This window comes from Cervus canadensis, chromosome 29, assembly GCF_019320065.1.
Source record: "Cervus canadensis isolate Bull #8, Minnesota chromosome 29, ASM1932006v1, whole genome shotgun sequence".
NCBI lineage: Eukaryota > Metazoa > Chordata > Mammalia > Artiodactyla > Cervidae > Cervus > Cervus canadensis.
In genome coordinates, this window is record NC_057414.1 from 36,228,741 (window position 1) to 36,247,674 (window position 18,934).

General features: G+C 40.9%; 1 protein-coding gene across 1 annotated transcript; it reads right to left on the bottom strand.

The window, feature by feature from the left end:
• Positions 1–313: 313 nt before the first annotated feature.
• On the bottom strand, positions 314–17,599 carry LOC122430728 (pregnancy-associated glycoprotein 1-like). Its single transcript, XM_043451552.1, has 5 exons — positions 17,486–17,599; positions 2,877–2,954; positions 1,758–1,879; positions 1,542–1,662; positions 314–364 (listed from the first exon to the last, which is right to left on the bottom strand). Exons 1-5 carry the CDS (start codon positions 17,597–17,599, stop codon positions 314–316), a joined length of 486 nt encoding a protein of 161 aa, XP_043307487.1.
• Between the last annotated feature and the right edge of the window lie 1,335 nt (positions 17,600–18,934).

An 18,934-nucleotide genomic window follows, 5' to 3' on the forward strand; every position in this document is an offset into this window, starting at 1 on the left:
AAATGTTATTTAAAAAAGCCAGTGGTGAAGCCAGGTAGGGCCCCGGGACCATAGTTATCTTGGATTAGATTGTCTCTCAGGATACTTCTTTATCAAGTGTTCTATAAATTTCCTACAATGAGAGCAAATTACAGTTAATTTGGAGAAACGGATTGTCCATCTCAGACTTACTTGCTCAAGTAGAAAGCAAAATCTGGCTCAGAAATTGCACCTTGATTTTCAGGTTGTCAAAGATGGGGATGCCTCCAATGAAAGATAAGTTTGGGTAGCTCAAGCCCAAGACACCATCAAAAGGCTTTCCCACAAACCCGGATTACTCCAAACTTAGACTGAATTGCTGGTCAGTACTTACAAGGTCCCCAATCTGTGAGAGAGAAGAGTGACCCCACTTACAGATACTTGAAGTGGGGCTAGGACTGGGCTGGGGTGCATTGCCATTAGATCCTCAGAGAAGAATTGAGGCTGGGCTGTGTCTTCGCTGGAACTCAGGCGTCTAGACCAAGCTTGGGTTCCATTTGAGAGAGGCTGTGAATTTTAAAATATCTTCCCCTCTGAAAACCGCCACCTGAGTGAGTCAAATTGGCCTCGTGGCTTCTGTACAGGTGGGGCAACCAAGAGTCAGGCCAGGACCCATCGGTGCCCCCTTGTGGACAAAATGAGCCAAAAGCAAGGTAGCCTTCTCTTTGGCATCACTTTGACCTAATGATAGGAATGGAGTGCATTCTCTGTAAGGTACTGTGGATTCTGCAGCTGTCTTGGAAGACAGAAGCCGAAAATACAATCTTGCTTGCAGGGATCCATGAAATTCCTGCCTGGGGATTAACTTTTGGGGATATGTGTGAGTGGGTATGAGGGAGAAAGAGAGAGGGGGGAACCACTCAAGTACTTTGGGGGAAGCAGGCCATAAGTTTTGTTGGACTCTCAAGGGCCCCCTAGAGTGAGAACTCATTTATCAGGCCCCCTAACGTCTCAGGCCTCCAGTTTCCCAGTCTGGATACCTGAAGCCTTTGAATGCCACAAGCGTCCCCAGATCAGATTTATCCTGTCCGCAAATATCCCCAGCAACTTCAGTCCTAAAAAGCCAGTCGACCTCCACTGCTTACCACATGTGTGTTCTCAGCAAGGCCCTTGCTGTCTGCACCTCAGTTTCCTCATATGCCTCATGAGCTAATCAGAGTAACTGCTGTGTGGGGTTGTTGCAGGACTAAACCACTTATTACCTGAAAGTGCCTGGAACAGTCTGAGAATATAAAAGTGGGTGCTTGTTTCCCCTCTTCTCACTCCAAGCAAAATGAACCTCGAACTGCTCATGGGCAGAGAAGCTGCAAGTCCCCATCTCAAGCCTTTTTCTGGGTTAGCTAATCTGTGTGCTCGTGTGTCACCACGGGCACTGCCTCCCCAGGGACAGGATCCTATGGGTAAGATGGCCAATATCTATGGGAGTTAGGCTAGGAAGTGTCCTGCCAGAAGGTCCTGAATCTGTTTGGCAAGCAGTGGTCACTCCATAGCCAGTTCTGACCCAGTATTTGTTACACTGTTACCAGAATGGTGTCACTATCAACAACTCCCTTAATCCTCCCAGAACCGTAATTCATGTTGAAGGTCATATTGGTATGCTGGTAGGTGGAAGACTCAAGATGTCTGAAAAAAAAACGTGTGAAGCTGCAGACAAAAGAGATAAATATCATCAGTTGCCAAGGGTGCAAATCAAGGTGGCAGGGCAAGGGAAAGATGGTCTGGGTACAGGGTGTCTGTACTCACAACAGAATTGGCTTGTGCACAAGCCGGAGGGCACCCACAAGTCACATGAGCCTGTGTCAAAGACTACCTTGAATTTCTGAGGGGGTGTTCCAATGGTGATGTTACCCACATACACCAACTACAGGGAAAAGGAAGGAGTTGGTTATTACAGAAGTGGCTATGGTCTATTCCCCCACTCATGCCTCCCTCTGGATGTCACATATCTCTTGAGATCACTTTCTAACCACCATAGAGCTCACTGACTTTGATCACAGAGGTGCCTGCATTTGATATATTTTTCCTGTGCTACATGGTATGCAGGATATTGACTCTATGACAAGGTGTTGAAGTGGTACCTCCTGCACTGGAAGCACAGAGGCATAACCACTGGACCTCCAGGACACTGGACACCCAGGGAAGTCCTGGTGCCTTCATTTGAGAAGCTCTGTAGTTTCTTCAAACCCAGCCTTAGCACCCCCTTCTCCAGGAGGTCCTTCTTGATCAACCTCAGCCACTCCCTCTAAACTCAGACCACATCCAATCAACACCACACAGGTGACCCTTTCATTTGACATGTATTTACTAATATGCCTATCTCTCAGGCCAGCATGAGCATTCTTGAAGACAAAATAAGCCCTTTTTCTAATCTAAAAACAGTAACCACAGTGTTAGATACTTATGACCTTACACAGAATATGGGTTCAATAATTTTTTTGGGGGGGTTCAATAATTTTTTATGGCTGTGGTTCTTGTATCTGTGGAAACTGAACTCCTCTGCCTGGGGATTCACAATTGCTTTGCCGTTGGTTCTACCATTTGATCAGTGACAGTTCACTCTTCATCTGTAACTGACTGACTCACTTATTTCAGAAGGAGAAATCTCCTAAAAACTAATGACACATCTTTGACACAGAAATGGATATTTACCTTCCACCTGGGAATTGCCGGGCCCAGTCACAAAGACCAACAGTTGAGGATGAGTGTGTTCTCCTCTGAGTGGGGTCCCTGTTTTTCAGTGTTTCTGCCTCCTGCAGGAACCCCAACCCCATCATCCCACCTGGCACCTCCAGATGAGCCCCGGAGCTAGGTAGAGCACAGCGGGGCACTGTGGAGCACCATCCTCACAAAATACTCACATCCTTGATGTTTCTCAGGGTGTGAGTAGCTATATTTGAGCCAGGAGAATAAGACAGGTACCGTCTGTAAGCATGTTCCTTCAGGAAATTGTTCAGTATGTTTTTTGTTTTTTTTTTCACTGTGGGTTTTTCTCATCATCTTCACTCAGTTAGAGGTATTCTTTACTGAGCATTTCACGAGAAAACAAAGAAGCTACAATCAGCTGACAGTGTTAAGATAAAACTGTCATTGTAATGGCCCTGTGTATTTTCTAATCATTTTTATGAGGCACATTATTATCAGAATTTTATGCATTTACAATGTCAAAGACATAGGTTTGATTACAAGTTCTGTTCTGCAATCTGAAATAAGCCATATGACCATGTGGTATCTCAGTCTCCCCCTCGGTCAAATGGTGGAATGTAACAATACAAATCCTCCAAATAGAATATCTTGGGGATAAGTGAAGTGATGGATATAAAGTACCTGATAAATAAGAAATCTCAACAATGACAGCCATGAGCATTGCTGTTGCCATCCCACTGTATCCTTCTCATAGAACCTCAAGGAAGGAGGTAGAAGGGGGACTCTTATGCCCTTTAACAAGGGAGCAATTTGAAATGCAAGAGGTTCTTGAGTTGGCTGTGTTCACACTGCTTGTCAGATATAAAATTGTATATAAAACAGTGTATTTTTCTTTAAGTTGAAAGAGAAGAGGGAGTTGAAAGAAGCATCCAGGAGAGAGGGAACAAGTAAGGGAAATTCAGAGGCTCAAGAAGGAAGGATGAGTCAAATGAAAAATTGACAGAAAACAACACAAAGAGAAATACACTCACAGAGACTTCCAAAGAGATGGAGAGGAAAATGATAGTGATACAGAGATGCAGACATAGACATATACACACTGAAATAGGGAACAAAGAGGACATGTTGAATAAAATGTAGAAAAGTGCTATTCCACAGGACCACACATACATCTGCATAGACTGTGCACTGAACAGTTGTAAGGAGTTGCATTTTCAATTGGTCATGACTGGACACCAAGGGTTGTGCAACCATGCAAATCTACACCAAGACCCTTGCAATCCACACTTCCTAAAGCAAGGTACTTAGCAATAAGTAAGGTTTGAATTTTAAGACTGTCAGAGAAATATCCCATTCCCATCTAAACCTGATGGCTGGAATAATAATCAGATGAAAAGAAAAATCCAAGTAAGGAAGATGATGCAGCTTACAGTCCCCATACTTACTTGACTATGCAATCTGAGAAAGCCACCAGCCCGAGGAGCACAAGCCAGTTCATGCTTCTTTCCTGGCTCCAAGTACTCGGGGAAGTTTGGGTTCTTAGCATGTAGTGGTGACCAGGAGCCCCAAGTTATATAGGCTCTGACCTATCCTGGTTTTCCCCTTTATGCCACTAATAGATTTGATAAAAACACAAAGCTTTCGATAAAATCTTTACCTTCATCAGTGTCCTTGGCGAGTGGACTTTGAAGCTTCTCAGATTACAGAACTGTAATCTCTTCCTTGAAGCTTGGCTGGAAAATCTAACTGATCTGCATGGACATCTAAGAAGACAGAGAACCTTGCCTACTTGTAGAAGAAACTGCTAAGAACATCATGAAAATGGTAACTAGGTGCCATACTTGACATTAATGATTTCATGTCATCTTCCTAGCCACTTCATGAGATATGCCTTGCTGTCTTTGTTGGAGAGGAGACTACTAGGAAGATAAGTGTCAAATGGCAAAGTGAAGACTTCAGGGACAGCCCAGGGACATACAACTGGCCTTAGGTAGTGGGTCTAATGGCAGAGATCAGGGCACCTGTGATGTCAGTCTGCACCAAAGATTTAGGGCAGAACAGTACTTCAAATGCATGGGTTTCAGTATTGGAAAAAATGTCATATGCATCCACAAGGTATTTTATATCATCCAACAAACATACGAGGAAGAACTTTATTCTGGGTTCTGGGTTAAAGGCTTCAAAGTCAACGTTGATCAAGACAAAAGTAGTCTTTATCTTAAGAGAGCCAGCAGTCTAGTTCTCACAAACTCATGGCCCCAGGAGGCAAGAGAAGTGATATTAGGACTAGGTGGCCATGTTGGACCCTGGACAGCACAGAGCTGGCCACTGGGAGCAGCCTTTCCTCTGCCTCAACCATGCTAGAAAGAAGGCCAGTTAGCCATGTTTCAAGATAATCAGAAGTTTATATATGTATGTACAATCTACTGATTTTAACGTTAACAACTAAATCCCCTCCACCCCCCCCCCAAAAAAAAGTGGGAACAAAATCTCCACAACGATGTGCTGGAATCAGCCTTCAGTTTCCGCTGGTTTTTATTTCTAGCCTAGACTTGGGAGTACAGTGGGGACAGAGAGGAATGTAATTCAAGTTGGTTGATTTAAAAACAGACTGAATGCATATTGAACATGTTTGTTTCCTTTCTATTTATAAAGAAAGATCATCGGGGACATGCAAACCAACAAATTTAACTGCTGAAGATAAATGCATATGTTTATGATATAATTTCCCCCATAGGGTCTCTACCATGAAAAATTTTGTCTGCCAAAGCAAACATATAAAAAAAATAATTTTGATAGGTCTTCACAGTCAAAGAAGACAAAATAGCTGCAGCAGCCAAAGTAAAGACATGTTTAATGACTCATCGAGGACTCCCAGGGCCGATTCCTGCATGAGATCTATCCAGGACTGTCCCTTAAATACGACAGGAGCCTCTACTGTTGCCAGGTGTATGTAGGTGGGGCACTGTGTCTTTTTTTTTTTTTTTTTTTTGTGGGCACTGTGTCTTAATTCTCATTTTTGTATTTTGTTTCAATTCAGTTTTGGTGGTTAAATCCCAACAGGGGGAATATGACGTCGCTGAGAATTGACACACGTATATGCTCTTTCAACTATGGCAGTGGAGAAGACCCTTTTGTTTTTTGTTGTTGTGGTGGTTTATTTCATTTATTTTTATTAGCTGGAGGCTAATTACTTTATGATATTGTATTGTTTTTTGCCATACATTGACACGAATCAGCCATGGATTTACATTTGTTCCCCATCCAGATCCCTCCTCCTGCTTCCCTCTCCATTCCATCCCTCTGGGTCTTCCCAGTGCACCAGCCCTGAGCACTTGTCTCATGCATCCGACCTGAGCTGGTGATCTGCAACACCCTTGATAATATACTTGTTTCAAAGCTATTCTCTCAGAACATCCCACCCTTGCCTTCTCCCACAGAGTCCAAAAGTCTGTTCTATATATCTGTGTCTATTTTTCTGTTTTGCATGTAGGGTTATCATTACCATCTTTTTAAATCCCATATATATGTGTTAGTATACTGTATTGGTCTTTGTCTTTCTTGCTTAATTCACTCTGTTTAATGGGCTCCAGTTTTATCCATTCCATTAGAACTGATTCAAATGAATTATTTTTAACGACTGAGTAATATTTCATAGTGTATATGTACCATAGCTTCCTTATCCATTCGTCTGCTTATGGGCATCTAGGCTGCTTCCGTATCCTGGATATTATCAACAGTGGTGCGATGAACATTGGGGTGCATGTGTCTCTTTCAGATCTGACTTCCTCAGTGTGTATGCCCAGCAGTGGGATTGCTGGGTCATATGGCAGTTCTATTTCCAGTTTTTTAAGAAATCCCCACACTGTTCTCCATAGTGGCTGTTCTAGTTTGCATTCCCAACAACAGTGTAAGAGGGTTCCCTTTTCTCCACACCCTCTCCAGCATTTATTTCTTGTAGACTTTTGGATAGCGGCCGTCCTGACTGGCATGTAATGGCACCTCATTGTGGTTTTGATTTGGATTTCTCTGATAATGAGTGATGTTGAGCATCTTTTCACGTGTTTGTTAGCCATCTGTATGTCTTCTTTGGAGAAATGTCTGTTTAGTTCTTTGTACCATTTTTTTTATTGGGTCATTTATTTTTCTGGAATTGAGCTGCAGGAGTTGTTTGTATATTTTTGAGATTAATCCTTTGTCTGTTGCTTCGTTTGCTATTATTTTCTCCCATGCTGAAGGCTGTCTTTTCACCTCGCTTATAGTTTCCTTTGTAGTGCAAAAGCTTTTCAGTTTAATTAGGTTCCATTTGTTTATTTTTGCTTTTATTCTATTATTCTGGGAGGTGGCTCATAGAGGATACTGCTGTGATTTATGTCAGAGAGTGTTTTGCCTATGTTCTCCTCTAGGGGTTTTATATTTTCTGGTCTTACATTTAGATCTTTAATCCATTTTGAGTTTATTTTTGTGTATGGTGTTAGAACGTGTTCTAGTTTCATTATTTTACAAGTGGTTGACCAGTTTTCCTAGCATCACTTGTTAAACAGGTTTTCTTTTTTTCCATTGTATATCCTTGCCAACTGTGTCGAAGATAAGGTGTCCATAGGTGCATGGATTGATCTCTGGGCTTTCTATTCTGTTCCATTGATCTATATTTCTGTCTTTGTGCCAGAACCATACTGTCTTGATGAATGTGGCTTTGTAGTAGAGCGTGAAGTAAGGCAGGTTGATTCCTCCTGTTCCATTCTTCTTTCTCAAGATTGCTTTGGCTATTGGAGGTTTTTTTAATTTCCATACAAATTGCAAAATTATTCTAGTTCTGTGAAAAATACCATTGGTAGCTTGATAGGGATTGCATTGAATCTATATATTGCTTTGTGTAGTAGAGTCATTTGCACATTATTGATTCTTCCTATCCATGAACATGGTACATTTCTCCATCTATTTGTGTCCTCTTTGATTTCTTTCTTCAGTGTTTATAGTTTTCTATATATAGGTCTTTTGTTTCCTTTGGTAGATATACTCCTAAGTATTTTATTCTTTTTGTTGCAATGGTGAATGGTGTTGTTTCCTTAATTTCTCTTTCTGTTTTCTCATCCTTAGTGTATAGGAATGCAAGGGATTTCTGTGTGTTAATTTTATATCCTGAAACATTACTGTATGCATTGATTAGCTCTAGTAATTTTCTGGTAGAGTCTTTAGGGTTTTCTATGTAGAGGATCATGTCATCTGCAAACAGTGAGAGTTTCACTTCTTTTCCTATCTGGATTCCTTTTATTTCTTTTTCTGCTCTGATTGCTGTGGCCAGCACTTCCAAAACCATGTTGAATAGTAGTGGTGAGAGTGGGCACCCTTGTCTTGTTCCTGATTTTAGGGGAAATGCTTTCCATTTTTCACCATTGAGGATAATGTTTTTCTGTGAGTTTGTCATATATAGATTTCATTATGTTGAGGTATGTTCCTTCTATTCCTGCTTCCTGGAGAGTTTTTTTCATAAATGGATGTTGAATTTTGTCAAAGGCTTTTTCTGCATCTATTGAGATAATCACATGGCTTTTATCTTTTAGTTTGTTAATGTGGTGTATTAAATTGATTGATATGCAGATATTAAAGAATCCTTGCATTCCTGGGATAAAGCCCACTTGGTCTTGATGTATGATCTTTTTAATACGTTGTTGGATTCTCTTTGTTAAAATTTTGCTAAGGATTGTTGCATCTGTGATCATCAGTGATATTGGCCTGTAGTTTTCTTTTTTGTGTCATCTTTGTGTGATTTTGGTATTAGGGTGATGGTGGCCTCATAGAATGAGTTTGGAAGTTTACCTTCTTCTGCAATTTTCTGGAAGAGTTTGAGTAAGATAGGTGTTAGCTCTTCTCTAAATTTTTGGTAGAATTCAGCTGTGAAGCCATCTGGTTCTGAGCTTTTGTTTGCTGGAAGATTTCTGATTACAATTTCGATTTCCATGCTGGTGATGGGGCTGTTAAGACCTTCTATTTCTTCCTGGTTTCATTTTGGTAATTTATAATTTTCTAAGAATTTGTCCATTTCTTCCAAGTTGTTCATTTTATTGGCATACAGCTGCTGATAGTAGTCTCTTATGATCCTTTTTATTTCAGTGTTGTCTGTTGTGATCTTTCCATTTTCATTTCTAATTTTGTTGATTTGGTTCTTCTCCCTTTGTTTCTTGATGAGTCTGGCTAATGGTCTGTCCATTTTATTTACCTTTTCAAAAAACCAGCTTTTTGCTTTGTTGATTTTTGCTATGGTCTCTTTTGTCTCTTTTGTAATTATTTCAGCCCTAATTTTTAAGATTTCTTTCCTTCTACTAACCCTGGGGTTCTTCATTTCTTCCTTCTCTAGTTGCTTTAAGTGTAGAGTTAGGTTATTCATTTGACTTTTTTCTTGTTTCCTGAGGTAAGCCTGTATTGCTATTAACCTTCCCCTTAGCACTGCTTTTACAGTGTCCCATAGGTTATGGGTTGTTGTGCTTTCATTTTCATTCGTTTCTATGCATATTTTTATTTCTTTTTTTTTTATTTCTTCTATGATTTTTTGGTTATTCAGAAGCATGTTAATTAGCCTCCATATGTTGGAATTTTTAATAGGTTTTTCTCCCTGTAATTGAGATCTAATCCTACTTCATTGTGGTCAGAAAAAGATGACTGGAATGATATCAAGTTTTTTTTTTTAATTTACCAAGGCTAGATTTATGGCCCAGGTTGTGATCTATTCTGGAGAAGGTTCCATGTGCACTTGAGAAAAAGTTTAAATTGATTGTTTTGGGGTGAAATGTCCTAGAGATATCAATGAGGTCTAGCTGGACCATTGTGTCATTTAAAGTTTGTGTTTCCTTTTTAATTTTCCGATTAGTTGATCTATCCATAGGTGTGAGTGGAGTGTTAAAGTCTCCCACTATTATTGTATTATTGTTAATTTCCCCTTTTATTCTTGTTAGCTTTTACCTTACATATTGTGGTGTTCCTATGTTGGGTGCATATATATTTATAATTGTTATATCTTCTTCTTGGATTGATCCTTTGATCATTATGTACTGTTGTTCTTTGTCTCTTTTCACAGCCTTTATTTTAAAGTCAATTTTATCTGATATGAGTGTTGAAACACCTGCTTTCTTTTGGTCTCCATTTGCTTGAAATATTTTTTCTAGCCCTTCACTTTCAGTTTGTGTGTATCCCTTGTTTTGAGGTGGGTCTCTTATACACAGCATATATAGGGGTCGTGCTTTTGTATCCACTTAGCCAGTCTTTGTTTTTGGTTGGGGCATTCAACCCATTTACATTTAAGGTAATTATTGATAAGAATTGTCCCATTGCCATTTGCTTTGTTGTTTTGTGTTTGTGTTCATACCACCTTTCTGTGCTTCCTATCTGGAGAAGGTCTTTTAGCATTTGTTGAAGACCTGGTTTGGTGGTGCTGAATTCTCTCAACTTTTGCTTGTCTGTAAAGCTTTTGAATTCTCTATATCTGAATGAGATTCTTGCTGGGTAGAGTAATCTGTGTTGTAGGTTATTCTCTTTCATTACTTTAAGTATGCCCTGTCATTCCCTTTTGGCCTGAAGAGTTTCTATTGAAAGATCAGCTGTTATCACTATGGGAATCCCCTTGTATGTTATTTGTTGTTTCTCCATTGCTGCTTTTAATTTGTGTTTTTGTTGTTTAATTTGTGTTTGTGCTTTTAATTTGTGTTAATGTTATGTTCTTTGTGTTTGATTTTTGCTAATTTGATTAATATGTGTCTTGGGATGTTTCACCTTGGGTTTATCCTGTTTGGGACTCTCTGGGTTTCTTGACTTGTGTCACTATTTCCTTCCCCATTTTGGGGAAGTTTTCAGCTCTTATCTCCTTGAGTATTTTCTCATGGCTTTTCTTTTTGTCTTCTTCTTCTGGGACTCCTATGATTCGAATGTTGGGGCATTTCGCATTGTCCCAGAGGTCCCTGAGGTTGTCCTCATTTCTTTTGATTCTTTTTTCTTTTTTTTCCACTCTGCTTCATTTATTTCCACCATTTTATCTTCTACCTCACTTATCCTATCTTCTGCCTCCATTATTCTACTGTTGGTTCCCTCCAGAGTGTTTTTTATCTCATTTATTGCATTATTTATTTTTAATTGACTATTTTTTAATTTCTTCTAGGTCCTTGTTAAACATTTCTTGCATCTTCTAAATCCTTGTCTCCACACTATTTATCTCTACCTCTATTTTCTTTTCAAGATTTTGGATCATATTTTATCATTATTCTAAATTCTTTTTCAGGTAGATTCCCCTTCTCCTCCTCTTTTGTTTGGCTTGGTGGGCATTTTTCATGTTCCTTTACTTGCTGGGTATTTGTCTACCTTTTCATCTAATTTAGATTGCTGTGTTTGGGGTGGCCTGTCTGTATTCTGGTAGATTGTGGTTCCTTTTTATTGTGCAGTTTTCTCACAGTGAGTGGGACTGGATGTTTGGCTTGTCGAGGTTTGCCAGCTAGGGAATCTTGCCTTGGTGTTCTGGTGGGTGGAGTTGGATTTCTTCTCTGTGGAGTGCAATGGAGTGTCCAGTAGTGAGTTTTGAGATGGGTCTATGGGTTTGGTGTGACTTTGGGGCAGCCTGTATATTGACGCTCAGGGCTATGTTCCTGAATTGCTGGAGAATTTGTGTGGTATGTCTTGCTCTGGAACTTATTGGCTCTTGGGTGGTGGTTGGTTTCAGTGTAGGTATGGAGGCTTTTGGATGATCTCTTATTAATTAATGTTCCCTGTAGTCAGGAGTTCTCTGGTGTTCTAGGTTTTGGGCTTAATCCTCTGGCTTCTGGATTTCAGTCCTATCTTTCCAGTAGCCTCAAGACTTCTTCATCCATACAGAACTGATAATAAAACTTCTAGATTAATGGTGAAGGGGTTCTCCAAAGTAAGGGACACCCAGAGAGGTTCACAGAGTTACATTAAGAAGAGGAGAAGGAGGAAGGAGATAGAGGTGAGAAAAGGGAAATTCAAGAGAAGAGAGACAGATCTAGGCAGTACTCTGTTCCCTAAGTGTTCTCCACAGCCCAGAACACCAACACAGATTCACAGAATTGGATTGAGAAGAGAAGGGGGAGGGAGGAAATAGAGGTGCTCTGAGGGAGAAAAATGAGTGTTAAGAGGGGGAGAGAGTGATCAAACCAGTAATCACACTCCTGAGTAAAAATGGGTATTGAAGGTTGGATTCTTAAATGTCCAAAATTTATATCAAATACTGAAAAACAAAGATTAAAAACCTATAGTAGAAGTTAGACTCTTAAAAATACAATATTTAAAAAAACACAAAAATTAATAGATATATATTAAGTTCACTTTAAAATAGGGTACTTCTTTTTGGGGGGCAGGATATAGGGGATTATAAAAATGAAAATTAAGGAGTAATAGAGGAGTAATAGAGGACTTTAAAAAAAGAAAGAAAGAAAAATTTAATAAAAAAATAATAATAGTAAAATATATATCTCGGAATTTCTCTGGAGTTGTTGCAGGCAGTGTGGTTTCAGTTCAGTTTCAGATAGCTCCTTGTTCCAGCTTACACTTCTCAACATCTATAGGCCCCTTCCAGTGTAGTCAGTGTTAACTACAGGGATTTTAATCCATTGCACCTGTCACTTCTGAGGCGGTTCCCTTTGTGTACTTGGCTTCTGTTTGCAGGTCTCTTCAGTGTCTAATTTCCGCCCTGACACAAGTGGGCTCAGGTGGTCTCTTATTTATGTTCACTTGTTAATTCATGCTGTGGGGAGGGAGGGGCACTGAAGACAAATATCACTTGTGTGTGAGGGGGATACTCACAGTGTTCCAGCCAATCTGGGTTTGCCCCGGTCACGGCATGTGTGCTTTCCCCATCTACACTGCTCAGGCTCCAGTCTGCTCTACAGGGAGCAGGCCCTGAGTTGTATGCACTTCCCAGGCCTAAACCGCTCAGGTTCAGGTTCTTGGGTACTCCACAAAGGCCCAGACTCGTTTGGGCCTGCGGTTTGTGCCTTCCCTGTCCGAGCAGCTCAGACAACCAGGAGCTTGAGGAGTGCACTCTCCCCGGATACAGTGTGCCTTATTCCCTCCGCGGTCCCAGCCTCACTTTCTGGGTGCGCTGGTTAGGCGTGCCTTGTGTCTCTTCTGGGAAGCTGATTTCTGTTTGCGACCCTTCCGGTGGATGTCAACCATCCAGAATCTCAGGAAGTCTTTGGTTGGAGACTGGAAGCCTGTTTGCAGTTTGGTAGGGGATGCCGTCTCTGGGGCCAAGTTTGCCCCTTTCCCCTCCCTCCTGCCTCCTGCCTCTTGAGGGGGATGGGCCCGTCCAAAGCTGGCTAGCTCTTCTTTGGTATTTGCTTAGTCCTTTTCTCTGGGAATGGGCGGGTAGTGCCTAAGTTTATGGCATTTCCCAGGTTAATTCTCCCTCTCTTGCTATCACACAGTTTAAGTTGCTATCTCTCATTAGCTCCCTCAGATTGCCCTCAGGCCTTTCAGGCCCTGTCCTCACCCTAAGCAATGCCACCGCCCACTCCTCTCCATTCATGCCTTACTTGCTGGTGGCGGATGCGAGCGTCTGGGTTACTTTCCTGCTGGGAGTTGTTTTTAGGCATGTTATCTGTGGGTTTTCTTTTTCCTCCCAGTTAGGTTGCCCTCTGAGATTCAAAAACTTCCCCAGGACCCACCAGTGAGAGGATTTCCTGGTGTTTGGAAACTTCCTCTATTTAGACTCCCTTCCAGGTATGGATCTCCGTCCCTACTCTATTGTCTCTCATTCTATCTTTTTTTTTTTTTAAATTTTGTCCTACCTCCTTTTGAAGACAATGGGCTGCTTTTCTGTGTATCTGATGTGCTCTGCTAGAGATCAGAAATTGTTTTGTGGAGTTTACTCAGCATTGAAATGAACTTTTGATGAATTTGTGGGGGAGAAAATGGTCTCCCTATCCTATTCCTGTTCCATCTTAGCTCCTCCATCTGGAGAAGACTCTTAAGAGTCCCTTGGACTGTAAGGAGATTAAACCAGTCCATCTTAAAGAAAATCAGTCCAGAGTGTTCACTGGAAGGGCTGATGCTGAAGTTGAAGCTCCAATTATTTGCCCACCTGTTGGGAAGAACTGACTCATTGGAAAAGACCCTGATGTAAGGAAAGAATGAAGGCAGGAGAAGGGGAAGATAGAGGATGAGATGGTTGAATGGCATCACCAACTCAATGGACATGAGCTTGAACAAGCTCCAGGAGGTGGTGATGGATAGAGAGGCCTGGCATGCTGCAGTCCATGGCATTGCAAACGGTCGGACATGACTGAAGGACTGAACTGAACAAACTGAGAACAAAGACTAATAAATCCAATTGCAACAAGTTGGTGACTAGCTGCCTATAACAACACATTACTTAAGTGCCTTTAAATTTCAGGTGTATAACTACATTCAGAGTGGAATATCTTCTAAGGAAAAACAAAAATACTTCCCATCAAAAGCAAAACCAAAGAAAAGCAAAAGAAAAAGAGGAAAGAAATCTGAAACTATATTCAAGAACTCCAGTTCAGTTCAGTTCAGTCGCTCAGTCGTGTTCAACTTTGTGCGCCCATGAACCGCAGCTTGCCAGGACTCCCTGTCCATCACCAACTTGTGGAGACCACAAAAACTCATGCCCATTGAGTCAGTGATGCCATCCAACCATCTCATCCTCTATCATCCCCTTCTCATTCTGCCCTCAGTCTTTCCCAGGATCAGGGTCTTTTCAAATGAGTCAGCTCTTCACATCAGGTGGCCAAAGTATTGGAGTTTCAGCCTCAGCATCAGTCCTTCCAGTGAACATTCAGGACTGATATCCTTTAGGATGTACTGGTTGGATCTCCTTGCAGTCCAAGTGATGTTCAAGAGTCTTCTCCAACACCACGGTTCAAAAGCATCAATTATTCGGATCTCAGCTTTCTTTATAGTCCAACTCTTACCCCCATGCATGACCACTGGAAAAAAACATAGCCCTGACTAGACGGACCTTTGTTGACATAGTAATTTCCCTGTTTTTCAATATGATGTCTAGGTTGGTGACAAATTTCCTTCCAAAGGGTAAGCCATACTTCATGGCTGCATGATATTAAATGCAGCTGCATCTGCAGGCTGCATCTGCAGTCATATTGGAGCCCAGAAAAATAAAGTCAACCATTGTCTCCACTGTTTCCCCGTCTATTTGCCATGAAGTGATGCTAGTGGATGCCATGATCTCAGTTTTCTAAATGTTGAGATTTTAGCCTTCTTTTTCACTCTCCTCTTTCACATTCATCAAGAGGTTCTTTAGTTCTTCCTCACTTTCTGCCATAAGGGTTGTGTCATATGCATATCTGAGGTTACTGATATTTCTGTTGACAATCTTGGTTCCAGCCTGTGCTTCCTCCAGCCCAGGGTTTTCATGATGTATTCTGCATATAAGTTAAATTAGCAGGGTGAAAATATACAGCCTTAACATATTCCTTTCTTATTTGGAACCAGTCTGTTGTACCATGTCCATTTCTAACGGTTGCTTCCTGACCTGCATACAGGTTTCTCAAGAGGCAGGTCAGGTGGTCTGGTATTCCCTTCTCTTGAAAAGTTTTACACATTTTATTGTGATCCACACAGTCAAAGGCTTTGGCATAGTCAGTAAAGCAGAAGTATGTATTTTTCCAGAATTCTCTTGCTTTCTCAATGGTCCATTGGATATTGGCAATATGATCTCATGTTCCTCTGCCTTTTGTAAAACCAGCTTGAACATCTGGAAGTTCACGGTTCACATATTGCTGAAGAATTCTCGCTTGGAGAATTTTAAGCAATACTTGACTAGCGTGTGAAATGACTGCAATTGTGCAGTAGTTTGAGCATTGTTTGGGGTTGCCTTTCTTTGGGATTGGAATGAAAACGGATCTTTCCAGTCCTGTGGCCACTGCTGAGTTTTCCAAATTTGCTGGCATATTGAGTGCAGCACTATAACAGCAACATCTTTCAGGATTTGGAATAGCTCAGCTAGAATTCCATCACCTCCACTAGTTTTGTTTGTAGTGATGCTTCTGAAGGCCCATTTGACTTCACATTCCAGAATGTCTGGCTCTAGGTGAGTGATCACACATACATGATTGTCTGGGTTGTGAAGATCTTTCTTATAGAGTTCTTCTGTGTATTTTTGCTTTCTCTTCTTAATATCTTCTGCTTCTGTTAAGTCCATAGCATTTCTGTCCTTCATTGACCTCATCTTTGCATGAAATATTCCCTTGGTATCTCTAATTTTCTTGAAGAAATCTCTAGTCTTTCCCATTCTATTCTTTTCTTCTATTGCCTTGCATTGATCACTAAGGAAGGGTATCTTATCTCTCCTTGCTATTCTTTGGAATTCTGCTTTCAAATGGGTATCTCTTTCCTTTTCTCCTTTGCTTATTGCTTCCCTTCTTTTCACAGCTATCTGTAAGGCCTCATCAGACAGCCATCTTGCTTTTTGCATTTCTTTTTCTTGGGGATGATCTTGATTAATGTCTCCTGTTAAATGTCATGAACCTCTGTCCACATTTCACCAGGCACTCTGTCTATTAGATCTAGTCCCTTAAATCTATTTCTCACGTCCACTGTATAGTCATAAGGGATTTGATTGATGTCATACCTGAATGGTCTAGTGTTTTTTTTTCCACTTTCTTCAATTTCAGTCTGAATTTGGCAATAAGGAGTTCATGATCTGAGTCACAGTCACCTCCTGGTTTTGTTTTTGCTGATTGTATAGTGCTTCTCCATCTTTAACTGCAAAGAATATAATCAATCTGATTTTGGAGTCGACCATTTAGTGATGTCCATGTGTAGCATCTTCTCTTGTGTTGTTGGAAAAGGGTGTTTGATATGACCAGTACATTCTCTTGGAAAAACTCCATTAGCCTTTGTCCTACTTCATTCTGTAATCCAAGGAAAAATTTGTCTTTTACTCCAGGTGTTTCTTGACGTCCTATATTGCATTCCAGCCCCCTGTAATGAAAAGGACATCTTTTTTGGGTGTTAGTACTAGAAAGTCTTGTAGGTCTTTATAGAACTGTTCAACTTCAGCTTCTTCAGCGTTACTGGTTGGGGTATAGACATGGATTACTGTGATATTGAATGGTTTGCCTTGGAAACAAACAGAGATCATTCTGTCATTGTTGAAATTGCATCCAAGTACTGAATTTTGGACTCTTTTGTTGACTATGATGGCTACTTTATTTCTTCTAAGGGATTCCTGCCCACAGTAGTAGATATAGTGGTCATCTGAGTGAAATTTGCCCATTTCAGTCCATCTTAGTTAGCAGATTTCAAGAATGTCGATATTTACTCTTGTCATCTCCTGTTTGACCACTTCCAATTTGCCTCAATTCATGGACCTAACAATCCAGGTTCCTATGCAATATTGTTCTCTGCAGGATTGAATCTTCCTGCTATCACCAGTGCCATCCACAACTGGGTGTTGTCTTTGCTTTGGCTCCATCCTTTCATTCTTTCTGGAGTTATGTCTCCACTGATCTCCAGTATCATATTGGGCACCTACCAACCTGGAGAGTTCGTCATTCACTGTCCTTTCTTTTTCCCTTATTATATTGCTCATGGAGTTCTCAAGGCAAGAATACTGAAGAGCTTTGCCATTCCCTTCTCCAGTGGACCACATTCTGTCAGACCTCTCCACCATGACCCGTCTGTCTTGGGTGGCCCCAAAAGGCATGGCTTAGTTTCATTGAGATAGACAAGGCTGTGGTCCATGTGACAGATTGGCTAGTTGTCTGTGATTGTGGTTTCAGTCTGTCTGCCCTCTGATGCCCTCTCTCGATGCCTACCGTCTTACTTGGGTTTCTCTTACCTTGGACGTGGGGTCTCTTTCCACGGATGCTTCAGCAAAGGGCAGCCACTGCTCCTTAACTTGGCAGTAGTGCTTTTGTGTTACCCTGCAGCCGCCAGGCTTCTGCACTGCCATTGCAGCTGTGGCCAGCAATAATTCAACAATTCATTCTTCCTGATACTGTTTCTGTTATTGTGACAGAATTGTATGTTTGTTAATAGCTAAAAGCAAGACAATAATTAAAACTAATGCTCTGATGTAAGCCTTTCAGTGGCTAGAAAAAGAGGTTCACACAAGCATAAACAAGTTTAATTAAAACCCTGCTGTCTTCAATAGTGAACTGAAAGTATAAGTATGTACCAATGAATTATATTCTGTTTTATTTTATTTTCTAAGGAAAATGTTTCCTCCTCCTGTGAGGACTGTAAAATCTAGAAGCAAGACAACTTGATAACAGTGACTGTTCTGAGGTCTAACATGTAGCTTCTAAATACATTTCCCATCAGATGATCTTAAAGAGATGGCTGATTTCAGGACTGGCTCAAGAAATGCAAAACATAATCTTGAGTGTCTTGAATGACAGGAACCTGAGTGACTTCAAAGTCTAGTGGAAACTGGACAGAAAGTTTATGAATAAAATGAAAAGGCCAAACATCTACCAGTCTGTTGGCCAGAATGATGTTTCTTCTTCTCAATGCACTGTTTATTTTTACCATAGCTTTTCTGCCAAGGAGCAAACTTCTTCTGATTTCATGGCTACAGTCACCATCCACAGTGGTTTTAGAGGATAAGATGAAAAAATCTGTCACTGCTTCCACCTTTTCTCTTTCTATTTGCCATGAAGGTTGGGGATGGATCCCGTGATTAGAGTTTTTTAATATTTAATTTTAAGCTGGTCGAATGTGTCCAAATGTTAATAGGCAACATCAAATTTGTCACTGTGATAGACTGCTAGGGCACCAAATCACCATTCTGAGCACTGAGAAAGGAAATAATCATAAATATGTATGCTATTTTTGTTTCTATTAAACATATGTTATGTAACTACAAACATTCCAGGAAAACATTCTTGACTGTCCCTTCTGGGGGTGATGAGAGAGAGATGGGGAGCAGCTATAATACAAATGAAGCCTCACTGACTGCCCTGCAGCACACCTCCTGCTGTGGAGGTCTGGTTCCTAGTAGACCAAAGACTGGTACTGGTCTTTGCCCACTCTGCTGGTATTGTGGACTCCTGCTCTAAACCCAATAGTGGGACATTCTGTAAGACAAACCACCCTGCTTCCTCCCAGTTTCTGAACAAATCAATGACATTAAAATTGGGAGAGGAACACTTATTTTATCTTAAAGGAGAACAACCAAGTGCAACAAATAAGTACATTCTTTCAATAAACTGTGAAAAGACAACTGCTTTTTGACAATCAGGGCAATTTGCACATGGACTGGGTATAAGATGTTAATTTCATTGGG